Here is a 21,404-nt window from a genome sequence, read left to right as displayed (position 1 = left end):
TTTTCTGTACGGAATAGAAAGCAAGATGGTTGAAGCTGTAAAGATAAAGGTTTCATGTCATTATGTGCTGTAGTACTGATTTTGTAATAAAATACGACTTCATTATGGCTCTATCTGAAGAATTTTAATTTTATTTAGTTTTTATTTTACTTTGCTTATTTTTTTCTCTTTTTTTTAAGAATGTAAGTCAGACCAAGTGGATTCACTTACTTTGTTTATTTTGACATAGAATATATAGTTTAAGTTTACTTTAAACATTTTGCATATTTTTAAAAGAATAATTTTTTTCTACTACATTAAAAGACAATTTTAGAAAGTTAAATTTATGGAACAGCTTCAGGTATAAGTTGTTTAATTATTTGGATTTTGCTTTTCTTAGAAAAATAAAACATTCGAAAATATTGTGCACTGCTTTTTAGGATAAGCTGAAAACAGAACTAGAATTAAGTGCAAGTGTGTTGCTTTTCCCTGCAATATTTTAATTTAGTTCATAATATAAAATACGTTAGGATAATAATCAAGACTGGGTTTTTTTTTTGTTGCAAGTACTAGAACAATATCAATATTTCTAAGTCCTTGGAGAAAAGGCAGTTGGATTTCATTTCTCAAACACTTCATACACAGGTCTTTTGACTTGTACTTCTACAATTGTATTTTTTCTTTAGAACTAATTTTTTTTTATAAATTGTGTTTAAAGAAAAAAAAGGAAGTGTATTTGCTGTGATTTTGTTGAGAATCTACCCCTCACCACTGGTCAGTGAAGTTTACTCTGGCCCCTTAAAGCAGTAACTATAATGCCACACTTTGCAAATGGGGTTTACAACTTTACTAATGACAAAGTCGATTCAGCACAACAATATGGCAGAATATGTAACACAAGGATATAAGTGGACAGATTGTATGACTTTTTTATGACTGCATTTTTTTCTCACTCTAAAAAGGTATTTTATTTAGAGACAAACTAAATCACAATCATTCTTCTAAGCTCACTGATGTTAAATGCTCCTGGTTGTATAGAAATCTTCAAAACCAAGAACATATTTGGAGAGTACTAATTCTTATTACAGGTTTCCTTTATTTTAGGCATTAAGAATAAATTTTCTGATTAAGAAGTGTTTAAACAGTTTTAAACAAGAATGAGCTCAATGCAACTAGAAGGAAATAGTTGTGGTATTCTTAAGCAAGAAAAAAATTACACAAGAAAACCAACACTGTTGTTAAATGCTCTCCTTCACAACAATCAACTGTTTCATGGTCATTTAATTTACCCAATGAAACATGTGGGCAACATCAAAACACTTTTAAAACCAATTTTGCACAAGTGATTACTTGCCAACTTTGAACAACACAAGGGTAAGGTTAAGTTTAATAAGCCTGTGGCATTGGGGAGAAGTTAAGGTCAGTAAACTTAATAAATGTTTCTTGAAGGTTTACCCAACTAAGTTTACAATTTGCCCTGCTATAAGTTGCAATGAAACATGTAGATAAAAACGGAAGGAATGACAAAAGAAATGAAACTTAAAATTCTGTTTGGTTTAATTATCAGTGACATTTAAATACTTGTGATTCGTCCTCTGCAATCAGAAGCAAATCCTTAACAATCCAATGTAAACCTGATACATAACCCAATGTTTTTCAGCAGCCCAGCTTCAAGAAAAAAATTACGCTGAGCCGATAACATTAGATAATAATATGGAATTATTGAGTAGATACTAAGGAGATATGAGGCATGGGTGGTGTCACGATGCTCAAGTATCCTTTCATCTCATGAATGGTTAAACAGCGGCCTCCTCCTCTGCTTTCATCAATAGGCACGGTCTTTTTTTTATTTGTTAATGATGCTCCCTCCAACCCAGAAGTGTTCAATTCATCTTACCGTAGATGCAAAACACTTCCTCCAACTTTTTTGTGACTTTTTTTTACTCTCCTTAAGCTGCTATTTCAGTCTTTTTTTTCTTTTTTACAAAATTTACCAACAGCCAACAGACTTAATCAATCCCATTTCACTAAGCTTGTTGACAAACTACCCTTAAGCAATTTCGACAAATGTGCTGCCCAGTCTGACATCTTTCCAGCATAATGAGACAATTAAAGTGAGCATTCTGAGACAACTTTAACTAAAAGCAAATCTTGTTTAGACCTTTGAACCTCATCAAAGAGGGAGAGAACAGTTAATCACACAACAAGCTATGTTTTCATGTTATCTTTTACTTTTTGTACTTTTGTTAAATGAACATAAGCTTCAGGCACATTCTTTCTCAGACTTCATAAGAGCTGGCATTAGTCCATTTGATCCCTAGGAATTAAATAACAAAGCTCTGCTTTTGCATTTATTAAAGAAAAATGTTCTTAAAGGTATGTTCAGTTTGTTTATTTTTAATTATATAAATCATGTGCATAGTTTATCATTGTGGTCATTGCAGAAGTGCTTCTTCCCCAACAACTAGAGCACTGCCACACTCCTCCCCTTATGTAGATGCTCCACCTTCCGTCTCTCATATCAACTGTCTCTCTCCATTAAACATGGCAATGATCAGAGAGGCATCTGGAGATGCATTTTTAAGCTTTAATACACTCTGAATAATTAACATGTATATGCATACATACACAAGGACACACACACAGACACACAGCTGAGCCTATCGGTGGCAAGCAGTTCCCCCAGCCAGAGAGATCCAGAGGGAGAATGGAGGCTTGATCTGTGCCAGTTCCAGCTTCAGAGCCTCCGAGCTGGGCTACTCAGAGCTGTGTACCAACAGCCTGAGTTCCAGCAGTCTGAAACAATGAAGAGACAGCTGTAACTCTGACACCCATAGCTGAAAGACAAAAGGAGAGGGTGTCTGGCTCCTGCTAATTGACTTGTTGAGGGAATGAGGGAGCGATTTAACAAGAAGAGAGAGCTCAGTGGACTAGAGATCAAATACGCAAAGTAAGATGGCTGGTGAGATCCATGGCTTTCTTATAGCATTACAGAAATATGTTCATAATACGGTTTTCTTATTGTTAATCAAAGATAAACTGAAACATTAATTTCAACTGGCTAGCAAGGGTAGTAGGTCCAGATGACACATGATGTCTAGAGGTGTTTGGTACAGTCATTTAGTATCCTTTGGGTCCTGTGGTTTGCAGAGTGGCATCTTATGAATAACAAAACAAACTAGGGCATGAAGACTTTGGGGGTTTGGCTAATGTCTTGGACTCCTCATATTAGTTAAAGGCATCTTGAAGCAGTTCAAGCTGTGTGGCCAAGCATAATGTTCTGCCACCAAAGCCAAATGCTGCTAGTGAGAATGCTTGGATGACTCTTTGTGTTTGGACTGCCAAACTGCAGAACTGTAAAAGAAGATCCAAATGCCCATTTTCTTTGCATAACATTACATGAGACAATCAGTGTTAATAAGTCCACATGTCAGTAGTTTTTATGTTGTGTCTGATCACCGTATGCATTTATCTGAGCTCCTGTATGCTACAGCAGTCTGGTGATTCGATAGGAACATATGAGTATCTGACCAGCTCGGTTATCAAGCTGATGCATCCACTAATTAGCAGCACAAAAGCCTTCACTGATCTACGTATCTATATTCACCTTGTGTACATCTGGAGCTTAAAACAGCTTACTAATGATAATTAATGAGACAATACTGCAAAGCTGCTAGTTAACACCTCAGTGCAACAGCAATGTATCATGGGCCTACTGTCTTCCACCAAGAGTAAGGAGGTTGAGATTCCTCGAAAAAAAGGAAAGAGGGCAAAAGACAGAGAATATGTGGGATGAAAGGGGTGATTTTAAGGAAAAGGGGAAAGGACAGAAAAAAGAAAGAAGTGATGAAATAGGAAAGCAACTGCAAGAGCAATGCAACAAACGACAAAGAGAAGGAAAGACAGATCATACCGGGGGCCTGTCTTAGCGGGTGAGTTGCATTTTCACATTTTGAAAAGGTCAATGCCTCAATGGTTAACTAAACTGTTTCAGAGTGGCTGATGTAGAACAAGCTCTGGCTCGTAATGAGCACTTCTTTTGACAGATTCGGATGACTTCACTCAGGCACTGTTTTAATGAATACATCAAGCTGAGAGAAATATGCATCTCCATGCTACAATTTAAAACAAAAAAAAACATGAATAAGTAAAGAGAAAAAAGCAAAAGCAAACAATAAGAAGGGGGACTAAAATCACCATCTTCAATCCTGTTAGTGCTGAAACACACAAACTTTAAAAATGGTGTCTTACAACTTGTTTGGACAAAAAATACCACTGCATTAAAAAGGCAACAATAAAGAACAGAAGTAAGCACTATGGTTTAGCAGACTCCTGCAAAGTGGTTTATTGAATAAATCAGAACATTCTCAAACTTTAAAAAATGATCACAGCTACAGACCACTTGTTTTAATTTTCTATTTGGATACCAAACTTAACATGGTAGAGTGACCATTACAAGGCTATCAAATAAGCAAATTCTCTTTGCATCATGAACAAGTTATTGGAACAAAAGTACTTTTTAATTCCCCAAATTTCTCACAATATGATAAATGTTTTACTTTTGTGTTTTAAACCTATTTCTAATGTATCCAATAAGAAAAAAAGAGCAACATGAAGTTATAATTAAGAACCAGCCTCACAGATTAAAACTATTAATGGAATTGCTGCTGTTTATAGCACAATACAAATAGACACACACACACAAAAACAAAACTAAGTCCCGTCCCTTCAAAGCTCATATCAAGGGAGGATATTTGGCAGCCACTTTGTTTTTGCCGTCAATCCTGTACTGCATTAAATCATTTGTGGGACATGAAATATGCTAAGTGAAAAGCTACAACATACAAAATGAATGAACGCCTTAATTAACAAGCAGCCAGAATGCAATCAGTAACAGAATAAGCAGGGAGCCTTGTAGACAGAAATGAAAAAGAAAATGCAAACAAACCTGTTTTTCTATTACATTTTTCACTGGTTTTTAATATTCTCCTATTTTTCCTATTTCCCTGAATCTAAATGAAGTCATCTGAACCCACCCCAAGGGCCAAGCCTTGGCCCAGCCGGCTTTACCAGCCCAATGCTGGGATTCATTGGAGCATGGCAAATTTGTTTGTCTCTGTGTTTGTTTGCACTGGTGTTTGTTTCTCTCATTGTTTGTGTTTATATGCCTTTCTGTTGATGGCCTTCTCAAGTGTTTCTCCGACTCTGGCAATTTTCTGCCTGGTCGCCCCTAATGTGCTTCTCTGTTTATCTGCTGTCACAAAAGAGCAGATTTATATATATTTACAAATCCAGGAAGTGACAGTAGAGAATTATACTTACCTTAAAAGGGCAAAAAACTAGTTATCTGTTAACACGCTCAAGGAAGAAAAAAGTGATATTTTGTGGTTTACCAATGCCGCATATTCACAGATGCGATGAGTTTTATCAGATATGAAGTGAAGTCAGCCTCAAGAAATATGACAAATGCCTTTGGGAATATAACCAGTGTAGTGTGAATTCAATCACTTTGGCAACTGACTGCTAATGACACAGGGGGAAACTTTTTCAGGCAGCAGTGATGGGCAATATTGCCTTCAGCAGGGGCTACGAACTGGCAAATTGGAACAAAATCGAGACTAGAAGAGATAAATGTGTAACAAAACTACTGTTGTTGGCCAAGGTGAGCATATGCACAGCTGCAAAATAGTACCTATTCAATGACAGAAAAAAATCATAGTGATACATCCAAATGCATGCATGCATCTGAAGCCTGAAGCGCTCATCAATGCCTGCTGTGTCAATAACAATAATCCATGAAAGAATGTGGCACAAGTATGACTGTCTGTGTCTATTAAAATTCAACAAACCCCTCCTGACATTCAAAGTGTCTTGGTAACCATGGCAACATCTACATTCAAAGAATGAGACTTTAGGGAAAAAAAAAGCAGACAACAAAAAAGTAATCAGTGAATTGATGTAGCTTTTAAAATAAACTGACAGATGTCAGGCTGAACTGTTCACAAATTAGATGTCCTTCATAAGTTCATTCTTTTTTTTTATTCTTTTTTTTCGTTCTTCTCTTTGAACTCTTCTAAGCACTCAAAAAATATATCATAGACAAATTCTTATACTTATTTCACTCCTTTGGCATGGTTTATAGACATGCCTACAGATACAGTATATTCTGTAGCCTCAGACACATAAAAAACATACTAAAAACAAAAACAGGAAATTCCAAAAGTATACAGAAACTTGCATGTAAACACACACACATGCCTACTTGATTTCCAAGTTACATATTTGTATTATGATTAAACTGTTTCATAATTTCAGGTTTTATTTGTTTTTAAAGATAGATTAAGCGAGTGAAAAAAACTCAAACAAAAAACACAAGAAAACCAGCAAAGGAGAACAGTTAAGTGTGTTTGCGCCTATGATGCACAAAACAATTGCTTGTCTATAAAAAAGTGCAAAAGAAATAAGAAATAGTAAAGGAAACAAAAATAAAGTAAAGAAGAATAAGGCAAAATGTTTAGAGTTAATTAGTCACCTTTCTTAATTCAAAATTAAAATTAAAGACAAAGGATAAAGATAAATATTGTTAAATACAACCTGTAGTAACTTTTGGTATTATTGCATGGGGAATTAGAGATGGACAAAGACAGGGTATGTAAAAGCTTGTCAGCTCATAAGAGGATATGGGTTTTCATGCAAATATAACATTTGGATGCTTCCATTTGCATACTCATTCACTCCATCTTGTTTATAAGTGAATAAATCTAGTGCTCCTTAGAGTGCAACAGCTGCTGCTGGGCCACTCACAGCAGCACTCATTCATCCACTCCCATACAAACAGTCAGATGCTGTACAGGACCCAGCTGCACCCTTGGATTACTATGCAGCCAGACATACTCGCATGTGTATTTGTATTTGTGCATGGCATATATCCTCATGAATGTCTTCACATGTTACTTTACACGACTTTTTTGGAATCTTTGTGTTTTTTGTGGAGTACTTATATGCTCTTCAGTGTTTCTAAGTTTGTGAGCGTACTCAGCCCCTCACCTGCGAAGTGTTGACTCGTCCCTCCTGGAAGGAGCAGTCGCTGGCATCCTGTGTGCACATGTGGCGATATTTGCACCAGTGGCAGGGGAAGTTGGCATTAACACAAGACAGGCACCTGGAAGCAAAGCAGAATGAGAAAGAAAGGTTAGTGGGTTACATCCTTAAAGCAACAACAGACAGAAGTGACTCTTGTTTGATTAAATGGGTAGTTTAATCATTTTTGAAGTTACATTCTATCAAATAGTTTTCAATAGTACCCCATCAGTTGTGATAGAGAAAAAAAGTCTTTATCCAGGCTAGGCTAATTGCTAGCCAAACAAATGCCTTTTTTTGTTTTTCAGGCTTATAAAACAACTTTTTTCTCAAAAACAATATAGTGATGTGAAAGAATGCTACATTAGCTAATATTAAGCCTCTATACTTTTGCATGGAACCATTTTAATTTAGCGTTGTTTTCTCAACTAAACACTGTCCGTGTTGTGCTCTAAGCATAAACTGTGGATATGCTAATAGTGCTGAGGCTGAAAATGTATCAGTTCACCTGATCAGCCCGTTTAGTCAGTGCAAAAGTTTCCTCAACTCCTGTCACAAGGCCAGTGGCAGTATTAATTATACTTTTGCTTGTCTTTTGTATTTACAAAATGTTGCTAAATATTTTCAAAGAAAATTAAATAAAACTAACTTCTACACTGAAAAATTAGCAATGGACAAGGTTGAATCATGACCTGCACTGTATTGAAAAAAATCACAGTCTACACATTTACAGTGCTCCAATACAATTGACAAAATTGACACAAAAAATAATAATGATCATATTTGTATTAAAGGCACCCCAGCTACACTGACAACTTATTCTCGATTATGCACAATATGTTCAGAGAGAACTGTTGTCAACAAAATTAAGAGAAGTGGGAAACAGATCAAACAGAAACCTTCAACTTGGGGGTGTAAATCATACTATGACAGCCTGAGCATAGACATGCATCAACACAGTCGCACACATCAAATGTTTATGACTAAATCTCTAGAAATCACGTTGGAATGACAAGTGTAGCTATGGCCTCTTGCATTAGGATTTTATTTCAGCTGTCAGCAAGGCCAAGGCGGCTGCTGAAAACAGCTGAGAGGGAGAGCAGTCACAGTCAAAGCAGCACTCCTTCCTTCTTATTCTCCATGCTTGGAGGCTTAGAGAGAACTAAGCTGGCAGACCAAGATAAGCCTGGTTTTATATAACAATTTTTTTGTCATTTTTATTCATTCAGAGTTGAGGAGGCAAAATGAATATATACACATTCAATCATGGATTACAGACAAAAACAAGGATATCACTGGGACCAAAATGATGGAATAGAAGGAAACATTGTCCACAAATGCAATGGCTAGTTTAGCTTTTATGGTTGCTTAATGTCAGAAGTTTACTGTCAGCAGTTCCTCAGTTTATAATACTAAACAAAAAGTTTTGATCAAAGTCTTTGTTTGCTCACATATTTCATTGTTTTCTGCAAATTATCCAACATGTGAACAAACAAGGGGGCTCATTTGTAACCTTTGGTCATTTAGCAGAAACAATAGTCATTAAACACAATCAGCACTTGCACACTCAGTTATATACTTAAAAAAAATAAAAATAAATACAAAGATATCACACTGAGTGCGCACCCACATTTCACAATTTTATATCAATAATTTAGGAAAACTACAGGAGTAAACTCCAACTGATATAGCTCAGAAAATCATTTATTATATTTGATTTAACAGTTTGCAATTTGTTTAGGGTTGTTTAATGTGTTTTAAGTGGGTGAGAGGTATTTTCTTATGTTGGTCATGTTTCAGAACTACCCAGAAATGAGACAAAACCTCTTGAAGATCTCTATTTTTACAATAAAGTTCAATCTACAGTGGGGAGGTTTTATGCAGTTTTCTGATTGAGCTGGTGGAGAATGTTTGACTTTCTACATGTTTCATTAACAAAAAGTCTTGTTGCTATCAGATGTATGCTAGCTGTGCATAAAGTTTACACTAAGGCTTTCAATCAATTACAGATACAACCTTTTTTTTAAATTAGAGTCTGTTTTTTACGATGACATTTAGGAATTTTACAAAGTATTTGATTTGCATTCAAGACTAAAATGGTCATTCAATTACCAAAAAATAATAAACAAAACAAAAAAAATGTGAAAAAGAAATGACAAAAGTAAATCTGAAAACCTCAAAACAAGCAGCCCCTCCTTTGAACTGAACTGATAATTTTAATGTTATCAATTTGAATAAAAATTGTCTTTATACAACTTAAAGTACTGAATCCTGAAAGTCTGCATCTCTGATCAGAGTTAAATCTAGCCCAGCTGAGAACTTCACAATACTATTCAGACAAATACACACTGCTATCCTTTGATTTTGTCTGTGTGAAATCCGCAAAAATGTTCTCCTGTTCAAATGTGGCCCTCTTAGTAAAACCTAAAAAGAAAAGCTAATAAAAGAAAAGAACTTTCTAATGTTTTGAAAACATTAGCTCTATTGGTAACTTAAAAACCCATTGTTGCAGTAGAGGTAAAGGGAATCCAAAGAAAAGGATTAAAGGGAGTTAAAGGGAAATTAAACATAATATTATACTTACTGCATGATTGACAAGTGATCTTTGACAGGTTTAGTTTGAAAACTTCACACTAATGAGCCACAGTGGGGTTTTAAACTCAACTCCTCCAAACTGGAGGACAATTGCTTAGCCAGCCTGCTGCCAGAAAGACTTCAAATTGAATTTCAGTCTAATCCTTGCACCGTCTCCATCTCTGTCCTTGGTTTATTCAGATTTTGGAGGGTTAACTCCTAAATTGCTTGCACTAGAGTGATGGACTGATGGTAGAGGCTTTACATAGTCAGAGATAAGCTAGTGAGACTAGACTGAATTGCAGGCTGAGGTTTATAATCAATGTCAGTGGATTTCCACAGGGAGAAGGGTGGACTGAGGTTATGCTAACAGTCCAATGTTTGTTAGTCGAGCTCGTGAGTCAGTTCCTCCTTACTATTAACCCCAGGGTTTATTGATTTCTTGTTGCAGGGATGCGTGCATGCACATTCACAGGAATGTTATGCACACTCACGGTGACAAAAACACACACTCACAGGCTGAGACAAACTTATACACACAAGCTGTCACCCACATTGACAGGGAAGCATTCCTCCGGGTCACCTGGGCAGTAGAGACTTGTCTTACAGTAGAGATGTCAATGCCTGGACAACTGGCTTGGGGTAAGTGGCTGCGCTGCTGCAACGTAGTCAATAAAATCCCCTGCTATTTAGCAAGGCCTATAGCAACAGAGCTAGGTCAAACACCTTTTCATCTTCTTCAAGCTTTTGTTCTTGTGAGGCTGGATCGATGGAACAAAGCTGTTCATATGCAAGCAAAGGCCCTGGCACAAGCATAGGAAGGGAGTGAGAGATCGCATCATCAATTAATTCTGGTCAGTGTTGATGAAGTCACAAATTGAGCTGCAATTCTTTCTTAATTAGGAGGTTAGCCTTATATCTAAAGCCTATCAAAACATGTTAGAATGTGTTGGCCTTAACCAAAAAAGAATCAATTTGAGACGCAAGGTTTAAAATTTTAATGATTTTATCAGTTTGAGAGACAGCCACAGTCCTTTTGTGATTTTAATTAAAACCTCTCTCAAAAAAAATCTTCCACAAATATGCCAGTCTCATGTGGTTAGAGCGCAGAAGGCTGGCTGTTCAGCTTGATTTACAAAAAAAAAATCCCCTTTGTGTTTTATTTAGTAAAACTACAAAATAAGCAGCAATAAAATGCTACATACATCATTAGGTTAGGCAGCACAAGAGCCAAATGAGAAGTTTAGAATCCCAGTGGGAGGGCTCAGACTCATTACTCGATGATATTGGATCTTGTCACGACAATGTCCAAAAGCAGTCAATCTGTGAGTCTCAACTCTCAGTTTAATTAAATAAGATCATATTCACTGAAAATTAGAATTAAGAGCATTGCCACAAAATTCAACTCATAGCTGTGTCATCACAAAGAAGCACAAGTTTAAAATGGTCCCTGTACGAATAATTCCAGGAGTCATTGATGGATCAACAAGGTAAGGGAAGGTTGAGGTATCGTCTGGAAATGAAAGGCGTTCCTGAGGGGCTGGAGTGTGGGCTGATCCCTTTCACTGAGTACCTCTTTTCACTGCATGGATTTCAGCCCTTTCATATTGTAATGGTCATGGTGGACTGAAGCTGGGGCGCTAACCTTTTAGCTGTGTGGGACGTATTATTCCTGACACAATGGGCACAATCTCGGTCTTGTTTGCTAACACTGCGTTATATCTCTCTTTCCCTCTTCATGCCTCTCCAGGACTCAGTGAATGTGAGTTTTCTTCAATGTTCCACTCTTCCCTTCAGCGCTCTACCTCCTGTGTGCTTCAATCCCCCTCTTTAAAGATGCATTATTCCTCCTCTCGCATGCTCAATTAAACTATTCCAAATCTCTTTTTTAATGCAAATTTCTAATATTGTAAAAGCGTATGTAAATAGCTCTCAGCGTAATTTACTGTGCCAAGTCTGTGCCTTCTGTCTCTGTGTGCTCCCTCTGACTGTGAAAGCACCTGTTTGTGCGTTTGCTTAAAGTATCTGTGCGGCTGGTGATGCTGGTGCTGCATGCACGCACCTTCCAGCATGTTACACGAGGCTGTGTGAAGTTCTACACAAGCCTGTCTGGGTCCTGCCTTCAGGCTGTTCGGCTTGAGCATCTGTGCAGATACTGTATGCCCATGTGTTTCTCAGTCTGCTGTGCTTTTACTCGCCCACCACACCCATGAGGATAGCTCCATTATTAGTCGTTGAACGCTGCTACTCCTGTGCCCGGCTACCTACAGGCAGGGTCAAAGATTTAGATGTGAAAGGTAATAATGAAAAGGGAGTGGTGTGTAATATGTAGGTTTACGTTATGGTTGCTTCTGTAATAACTGCACTGTAGTTTTATGGTCCCTTGGGCTCCTAGGGGGGCCAGAAAAGCTGTATTTACGTAGCAAAGAAAAAAGGCTCGGGTGGGCTGGCAAATCAGATACGCAAGAAACACAAACCCACACACAAATGAGTAAACATGTAAAGCATACACACAAATACATGCAAATAGTCACTAATGTACTCTGTTTTGCAGTCACTTTAATACTTCCAGCATATTTTTTTAACTCTTGAAAAACACACATACACACACATATGCACATACACATCAACAAAAGAGACCTAGGCTTCGAAACAAGTGGCCCAGGTGAGCCTCTCCTAGACCACTCCATTATGACCATCTCTACACATGCACACTGGCTAGAACTAATTAATGTCCTATTACTATGCAGATATATGCAGGGCCAAGAGCAGAATGCAAGCAGAAAATGGGCTTGATGAACAAGTGAGTGGAAAGAAAAAAAGTGACGTAGGGGAGGAGGTGGAGAGGGCTAAGAGGGGTTAGAACCAGGGGACAGAGAGATGGGCAAAGTGTGAGATGACAGAGGTAAAAGATACACAAAACAAAAGAGGAAAAAAAAGACGGATGAAAGAAAACATGGAAAATGTGGCCTTTAGAGTAGTGAGGTAAAAAATGTGTCAAGAAAAAATGAATTTTACACTATTATACTAGTTGCAATAATGCTTGTAATTCTACAATTGAGTCAGACGTTAAAAAATCTAACCTACATGCAGTGGTGCATTTACCGACTGATACTTGGTAAGTGTAGCAGAAATCCACTTTAAGTGTCCTGCAGATGCATTGTTAAGTGTCTCCACACAGACTCCAGGTACCTTAATGTGAGGCGTGAGTCTGTGCCAGGTGGAAGAGCAGGAGTGAGCAAACCTCAAAGCAGTGAATCACACTCAGTGACTTCACCAAGGGAGCCAAGAGTCATTAAGTGAATGACATTTTATTTATTTTCATTTAACCTTTATTTAACAAGACAATCAGGATCACATTCTTCATTCATTATTTGGTTTACCCCACTTCTGCTCTGTTGCTTTAACAAGACTGCCCCCTCTTTGTTTGTGCAAGTTTGGATGAAATTCTACCCGACAAATGTGAATAGAAATAAATAATTTTCTGTGACCACATAGGCTTTTGCAAAGAAGCACAAATTTTACACCTACAGATGCAAAAGGGGAAACAAAGTGCAACAAGATGGCATTATTAAAAGGGCATCAGTTGAATCTCAAAGGCAACAAAAGAAGGCAAGCCATAAATAAATTAACACAAGAGCTGTTACTGGTAAGATCTTGTCATAGTTATTTCAGGCTGTCATTTTGGGAGATTAGAAATGCTACAAAGGAGATGACAGTAGTTTTTCAACTGTTGCTTGTTGTCAAATTTTATTAGCGCACACAGTGTGATGATATGAACTCTGGTAATTGCTCTTTAGCTGCTTGGACTAATGTTAGCAAGGGAACCAACTAAAACCCAAACTGTTATATGAGATGAATTGCCCTCACAGCAATCAATCATGTTGGTCCAAATATTATACTGTTGTACTGTCTTTAAAAAGTGACATTTTACTAATCATCTCCTACCTATCAGTTTAATTCAAAGTGTCAATTGTTTAATTCCTATAAACCAGAAGAACTCATTGTTAAGATCTCGAGTTATACCAGTAATCATCTAAAAAATTAAATAATATTGGTTTTGGTTTTAACATGTGTTTATTAGTCTGACCAACTACTCCACCTTCAATAATCAACACATGCAACAAAACAGAATAAGAGTTCAAACTAGGACAAAAAAAAAAGTATTTTTTTTAATTTATATTGTGGATAAATCAATTCCAAAAACCATGAATTATGTGTTTTAGTATCCTAAGCTTGGTTGCTCTACCAGGTCTTGCATGGATAGGAATTGATTTATTATTTCACTCACCAGTAGTCACTTCATTGCCTGAGATTTAATTAACTAATTGATTTGTTAAAAGCTCCAATACACTGAATACTAAACAAGCAAAGGTTACACACCATTTTCACTATTCTCCATTATTAAGCTACATGCAGGCCAATGTTTTTGAACTTTTGGTAAGGAAGCACATACAAACATCACTTACTGCATATTACTGTGTCTGTTGAACAGTTCTTAGATTATGGGTCGGCAACCCTGGGCACTCGTGCCACAGACGGCACGCAAAGGGTAAACTGATGGCATGGCATGCAGTGCATTAATCAGAGAATAAATACCAGAATAAAAAAATAAATACTAGTGTACATCCCGCTCCACCTTGCACAGACATCAGTCGCGCTGCTTCTTAATGACGGTATCTTCCCTAACAGCCCACCTAACGTGTTCAAAGTGTAATTGTCTAAAGAAGGATGTTGCTAGCTAGTCAGTCCCGTAAAAATGAAGCTGAAGCGAGTGAAAACAGATCATTCCCGTTTTTTTCTGATGATGTGGACTAAAGACTGGAGTTTAGTGCAGCAGAAAGATTGTGCTGTATGTGTCCTTTACTTTAATAAAAAGCTTGAGAACAATTTAAACTGCAATACATAGTTTGTTTTTGCTCACTTTCATACATATAAACATAACTTACGATTGGTGGACGCTGCAGTTGTAAAAGATGAACAAAACGCTGGCGAACTTCTTTCCTGTCTCTTTTGACTTCAGATACAACCTTATTATGCGCTGATCACCTACAAGGAGACACACATAAAAAAATAAAAGAGTTATGATGGAGTTTTATTTTTTTATTCTTCTTTATATAATGGAACTGGTCATAAATTAAGGTTATTTCATTGGCATAACTTGAAGGTTATGTCCAAATTCCAGGGAGTATAGACTTCCTCCCCACCTGGAAGGAGCTAAATCAAACATAACTGCCGCTCTGAAAACCTGAAATAAAGACCAACTTTAAGTTATGCAAGATAAACATAAAGTACAGTACAAAAAATATAGCTGCTTAAATACTCACTTGAGGCTCGTTCTAAACCTCATGAATCTCTATAGACCAGTGCCTATTATTGTCAATAATTTTCTATGAAATACATCCCTATAAAATATTTTAGGACTTTAAATTGAACATTACATATGCAAGAGTACTTTGAGTTACAGATGGGGTTACCAAATGAACAAGAGGAAGATACACAAACCAATATGATGTTGGTAGAACTAAAGATGGAGAGTGATAAGTCCTTAAATTGTGATATCCAACCACAGCACATAACCTAATTGGTGGCTATGGTTATTTATTTGCTTACATCACATACCTGAAATGTTTATGATCTTCTATAATGCAGATGCTGAGAGTGACTTTTGTCTCTTTATGTGTTGCTAGTTTGTGTAACTGAGTTTAACACCATAAATATAAGATAAATTACTTTAGTAGAAATAAAAAATGTGAAAAAGGAAATTGTGAAATATAAACATCTATAGTAAAAAATATAATTATAGTTAATGATGTTCAGATATAATACATCATTAAAAACTTTGTCCTTTTTCTTACTTATACTTTGTTTAAATAGGATTTTCTTTCCAGTAAGTTTTCTGATTTTATGAGCTTACCTTGGTCACGTGTGATGGGTGCAACATCTTTTGTGGAGGGAGACAGGCAGAAGATCCGTCCACTGTAGATGCGGGCCTCTGTCTCTACAAAGTCCTCGAAGGAGCAGTTTACTCCTGCAGACAGACTGGGCACATTCTGTGCCTGAAGCACCAACTAGGAAGGAGGACAGAAAGCAGAAAGATGAGGTACAGCAGAAATTTAAATCAATAAATTTCATTACTGATGCCCCATAGCAAAGAATCCTGCTCAGATATGTGCCTCACAACACACTTTTCAGCTAGAGCTAAAAGTGATTGTTTGCCATGACAAGTTTCATTTAATATCATTTTATATCACTTTCCCTGTCCATGTCTCTTTTTATACTTCTCATATCACACAAATACACAACAAATACAATACAAAACATGTTATATGATAAGATTTGACAACACTATACCTGCACTTCTGACATGGTTACTGAGATGGTCTCCGGATGGACAGAAAGATGAACACACTGCTCCACTCTGGTGGTGAAACGTTGAGCCTCCTCTGCTCGCTCGCAGTGATCCCTCCTTGAACATCTAATGAAGGAGAGTATAGTACTGTCTCTTTACTGTTACAAACCCATAAGTAATATATTTAGATTTGTTTAGTTCAAATCGGTCGTGTTTACTAGTTGTCCTTGTTTAGGTAAACTACAGTTTGTTCTTTAATAAGCATGCCTTTCATGCTCATCAGTTGGTGAACATGCATTCTTCTTACAAAGTTGTACACATCCAATTTTATACTGATAGCAGAATCTTAGAGTTTCAGGCAGTTCATCATTGCATGCAAAGTTGCATGCAAATGAGAAAAAACTGCTTATGAATAACCTGCATTTAAAAAACTGAACACAGCAATAACTGGAATATGTCATGTTCAATGGTGTCATGACAACCAATTCAGCACTTTTTTAATAGCTTTGTAGAGCCTGAAAGAAGCAACCTGCAATATCAACATTATTAAAAGCATGATAATAACAATATAGTGGATAAATATTTACAGCAGTTCATGTGTAACCAAGGTTTGAGTCAATCAAAATGCCTTAACAAAAATTTTACAGTACAAAAAAGATAATTGGGTTTTCTTCACAAAGAGCAGTGACACCGTTCTAGCTGATCGACACCAGCTGGTCAAAAATTCTTCGCTCTCTCATTCATCAGCTTTTAATACAACATGTATTTAGTAAGGTGAGTTACATTGTAGGGGTTTCTCATTTTCAAGTTTATTTGACTGATCTCTGGAGATCTCTTTTCAAACAACAGTAATGATACATTTAGCTTGACTGGTTAGTTTTCTTGGTTATTTCTCTAATGTGAGAACTCACTAACTATACAGAATTTTTTTTTCTATTCACTGTTTTCTTGGAAAACAGAAATGCATGCTTTTTGAAATGTTAAAAAAAAATTTACTGTGAGAAAAGCCAGAGAAAGAAAGAGCATTTTAAGTAACCTACAATGTCTGTTTATTTTTTTTTTATAAATTATACTTGCCAGTTGTATGCAAATAAGGAAAAATAAAATTGCAGCATCAATTTGTCTTTTTGCTAAGCACAAATGACTGAAAGATGTAGAGTATTTATAGTGCCGCATCTTTCAAGTAGAAAAGCAATAAACTATTTTTTTAACAAACAAACTTCAGATTCCAATTACATTATTAAAGATCCAAGAAAAGTGACCAAGTAAAACTGTTTCATACTGTGACTTTAAAGAAGTTATAAATGCCTTTTAAATAAGGTGATGCCTGTGGGGCAAAGCAGTCTCAAACAGGTCTCTCTTATGGGACAAATACAAAACCACTGCACTCAATACAGCAGCTAAAAATAACCACATACATACAAAACAGTGAACAATGTAAGCACTTACACATTATGTAGGACACACCAACCACAGTGAGGGTCTCCTGATCCCAGACAGTCTCCACAGGAAGTGTACTGCTCACAGCTCTCCACTGGCACACGTGTAACCTAAAAGTAAACCAAACAAAACAGACATACCTGGTTATTGTTGGACAAGATGACAGTTTGCATTGCTGTAAACAAATATACACCAAAAAAAAGTAATCATCATCTACAGAGGTGTACTGGTTTGGAATCTGTTAGTCCATCTGTCACTCCACCCTACCATCATTCATGAACAAAACATCCAGATACTTGAACTTCTCCGCTTGAGGCAAAGACTCATCCCCATTGAAGTATTCATGTTTTTCTGGTTAAGAACTATGGCTTCTACCCTAGAATATCTGACTATCATTCCAATCAGCTGAGAACTACCCCAGTATGCATTAAAAGTCATGATCTGAAGATGCCAACAGAACTACGTACATCATTTGCAAAAATCAGAGACAAGACCCTGAGATTTCCAAACCAGAAACCCTTTTCTCGACAAATATGCTTTGATATTGTGTTGATGAACATCATATACAGGATCAGAGACAAAGAACAATGCTGGCGGAGGCAAACCCACATGAAAAACAACCTTGACTTTGAAGATTGTAAACCTTACTGTTTTTATTGATACATCATTTACACATTAAGTTCATTGTGAAAATAGAGCACCCCACATAAGAATCACTACAACAATAGTGTGCTAATATCTAATGATGGAAAGTAAATTAAAAAGGACATGACTTATAGGAAAAATATACATATTGTACTGAGAACCATTTGGCATGAAGTTGTTTCATACCATGAAATGAAATAAAAAATACATGCTAGAAGAGGCATGATTCAAACAGAAAATCCCCCACCTATATGCCGATAATTCCTTTATTTTATTTACAGTGTTCACGACCTTGGGTTCTCTGTGTCAGTCTAATGTACCGTTAGACCCAATGCCTTAGAGCAAATGTATAGCATGGTAATAGTGACCTGTGTATGAAAAGAATTATAATGCAACCATCAGTAGGAATGGGCAGTTTAGAAGACATCAAATGGCAGCAAATTGCTGTTATTATTTGTGGCTGGACAAATACCATGTTATTAATACAGCCTATCCGATCAAGCGAGGGAGTAAAGGCAAGAAAAAACAAACAAACAAAAAAAAACATGCCACACTCAAGCACAATAGCCATGAAGAGAAGTTTATTCAACACGGCTTTGTGATAGCAGGCCAGATGATGTATTCCAATGGAAAACTTCAATTATTGAGTTTTAGAAAAGCGATAATGGGAAGGGAAATGGGAGATTCTCAGCCAAAGACTCTTTGTCTTACTCAGATGGCAAGGTATAGTGAGTGCCTGTGCTTGTGAGAGAACTGTAAGTAAGTGAGAACCACCTATTTATATTAAATATGGCATTTTCATCCCTGGCCTATTTGCTGCCGCAGAGGGAAACACATCCATCTGTGGACAGTGGAAGAGAGGTGGTGGGAAAAAGACAGGGGAATTAGGATAGGAGGTAGAGGAAGACAAAAAGAATGAGATCATAGAGGAGAAAATGGCCATTTAACCATTCATTTTTGCTTTCAGCTGATAATGGACTGTGTTTGTGGATGAAAAACAACCCTCCACTGAAAGTCGGGCATTTTTTTTTTTTAGCCATGTTGGAGGAACGAGAAAGTGGAGATGATGAGCAGAGTTTATTACGAATAAATAACAGCTACAAATGAGCCTCTCTCATTTGGGTCATGATAGAGAGGCTCTTAATTTGCCTAGTGGCAGATGAGATCAAGGAGGAGGGTGTGGGATGGAAGCAGGGGGGTGGGCAACAGGAATATGAGGAAGGATAGATGAGAAAGACACACAAATGTAATTGCAACTGATGTTTCATTCCACATATGGGACCCTTTCGGTTTCAGCTACCTGCAGTTATAGGCCTTGCTGTAATTGTCCCATCTGTATAATATGGTAAGGAATATAAGATTCTATCACTGTGCAATAGGTTGATGGATGGCTTATATTGTCAGCAAGCCTAGCTTTAGGATTGCTGTACAAATATGCCTATGTTACCATATACAGAGCACAGATATGTAATTCTTGGTAACTCACCGGGGTAAACTATTTGACCATAAGATGATCATAACCTAAACATGAGACTGCAAATTTCAATACTAAGTATGTGCCTAAATTTATCAATTAAGACAAAGAATGCTGGACAGTAAACACATGATTTATGAATACATAATTGTGGGAACTAGTAGAATATCAAGTTCTAATATCCTGTATTTTTTTTAACTTTTAGACATTTTATAGTCAATAAGAAATGTTTTTTTTTTTTGTTTGTTTGTTTGTTTCTATCAAGTGTATATTTTTTCCCCTGTCCTTTTATGCCCTCATATGTTTTGAATTTTGAAATTTGGCTAGACATGCCAAAAACACTTTGGGTGCTGACATGAATCACCTGTAAACAATGACTGACACAACGGTGGGGGGGGAGTCAGAGAAAAATGAAAATATTGCACCTCCCAAAAAGATCACCAAATCTGTATTACCCACATAAAAAAAGACAGCTCCAACCCAAATTCAGTCACATAAAATGCAATCAATTTCAATACTGTCATATTTAAACCAACTATCAGTGAAAGTAAAGTTGCTTGTATATCGCCTGCAACCTTCAATGTAAAAGTTTTACACAAAAATGTTGCACATGTTGGCACTTTAAGGACGTATTGGGGATGAATTTAAGCTACTACCAATTCAATGTGTAGCTCAATATCTGTAAGATTGACTGAGTTACAGACATTTTTGTATTTGCTAAGGTTCATTAGCTGTGCCCGCTATCCTACATCAATCAAGTTGACTCCAAAATTTGTAAATGCACATACAATGATTACTTCCTGAGAGTTTAATTGAAATTCATTCAGTGATTCCTATGATATTTTGCTAACAAGCACACACATATACACACACCAGCCTTTTGTGTAGGCAGGAAATAATGAGGCCAAGGACAGAAAAGCAACACAATGAACCTTCTAAAAGATTATATTATTTTTACATTGCACACAAAAAGGAAATGGCTTTAATTCAAATTCAACTAAATTGAACACAATTTATTTTAAAACTGTCACAATCAATGCAATTATTATTAGGGCTAAGAAAGTCTAAATAAGATTTAAATCCAGTTACAATGCAACTAAATATTTATTTTTTTATCCTGCAATATGACAAATACAGAAGTGCAACAATTTCACAAGGGTGTTATCCAGCATTTTGGTCAGGATAACTTTTGTGGTCAAAACTTGCTTTCTGTCAGCCTTGTAATAACAAAAAAAGATACAGCTTTAAAATCTGCTCATGTGAAGCTTACAATTTGCTGAAACACTTAGCACATGCAGTATGAAAGTTAAGAATGGTGTTAATGTGCATATTTTCCAAACTACCTTTGAAACAAAATTGTATTTCAAACAACACGCATGGAAACTTCCAAACAGAGAGGATCTAATTAACCCAAAATATTTTGTGTGCTTTACACACCCACACAAAGTTAGTTTAAAATCTACTTCTGACCATTTTCTTTTCAAACTCAAGTCACACTGCTCCCTTCCAACCACATTAAGACTTTTCTCACTCGCTGTCTGTCTCTCTGACAGTGTCACAAATCACACTCTGATCAGCTAATCACTCATCCCTCTGCTTTGACAGACCTGTTTGTGTCTACTTGTGTGTCACTTAAGAACAAGACACAGCGTTTGGCAGATAGATCATTCAAGTATGCAGGCTAAAAACCCAGTTTAAAGAAGCATCCTGATGAGAATCATTGTACTTTTTTGTAAATATATTAACCCACTCAATGAAGACATTTTTTAGAAATGCCTTACTATTTTCACTTGTATAACTGCCTTTGAGATTTTACTTGGCTACAGTGTGTATAATTTTGATTCAAAACACCTACAACAT

At 36.6% G+C, this 21,404-nt stretch overlaps 1 protein-coding gene across 2 annotated transcripts in view; it reads right to left on the bottom strand.

Annotated features, from left to right (window-relative positions):
* Positions 1-21,404, bottom strand: part of plxna1a (plexin A1a) — a 220,124-nt gene that overhangs the window by 86,143 nt on the left and 112,577 nt on the right. For both annotated transcript variants that reach the window (XM_037976950.1, XM_017411304.3), the window contains exons 5-9: positions 17,435-17,535; positions 15,988-16,111; positions 15,551-15,704; positions 14,583-14,682; positions 7,027-7,141 (exon numbers count right to left, since the gene is read on the bottom strand). In XM_037976950.1, coding sequence (XP_037832878.1) covers positions 7,027-7,141; positions 14,583-14,682; positions 15,551-15,704; positions 15,988-16,111; positions 17,435-17,535 — 594 coding nt within the window. The remainder of the gene's footprint in view (positions 1-7,026; positions 7,142-14,582; positions 14,683-15,550; positions 15,705-15,987; positions 16,112-17,434; positions 17,536-21,404) is intronic.

Source organism: Kryptolebias marmoratus, linkage group LG8 (assembly GCF_001649575.2).
Source record: "Kryptolebias marmoratus isolate JLee-2015 linkage group LG8, ASM164957v2, whole genome shotgun sequence".
NCBI lineage: Eukaryota > Metazoa > Chordata > Actinopteri > Cyprinodontiformes > Rivulidae > Kryptolebias > Kryptolebias marmoratus.
The sequence above is the reverse complement of the archived record's forward strand: the minus strand, read 5'-3'. Positions and strand labels throughout refer to the sequence as shown.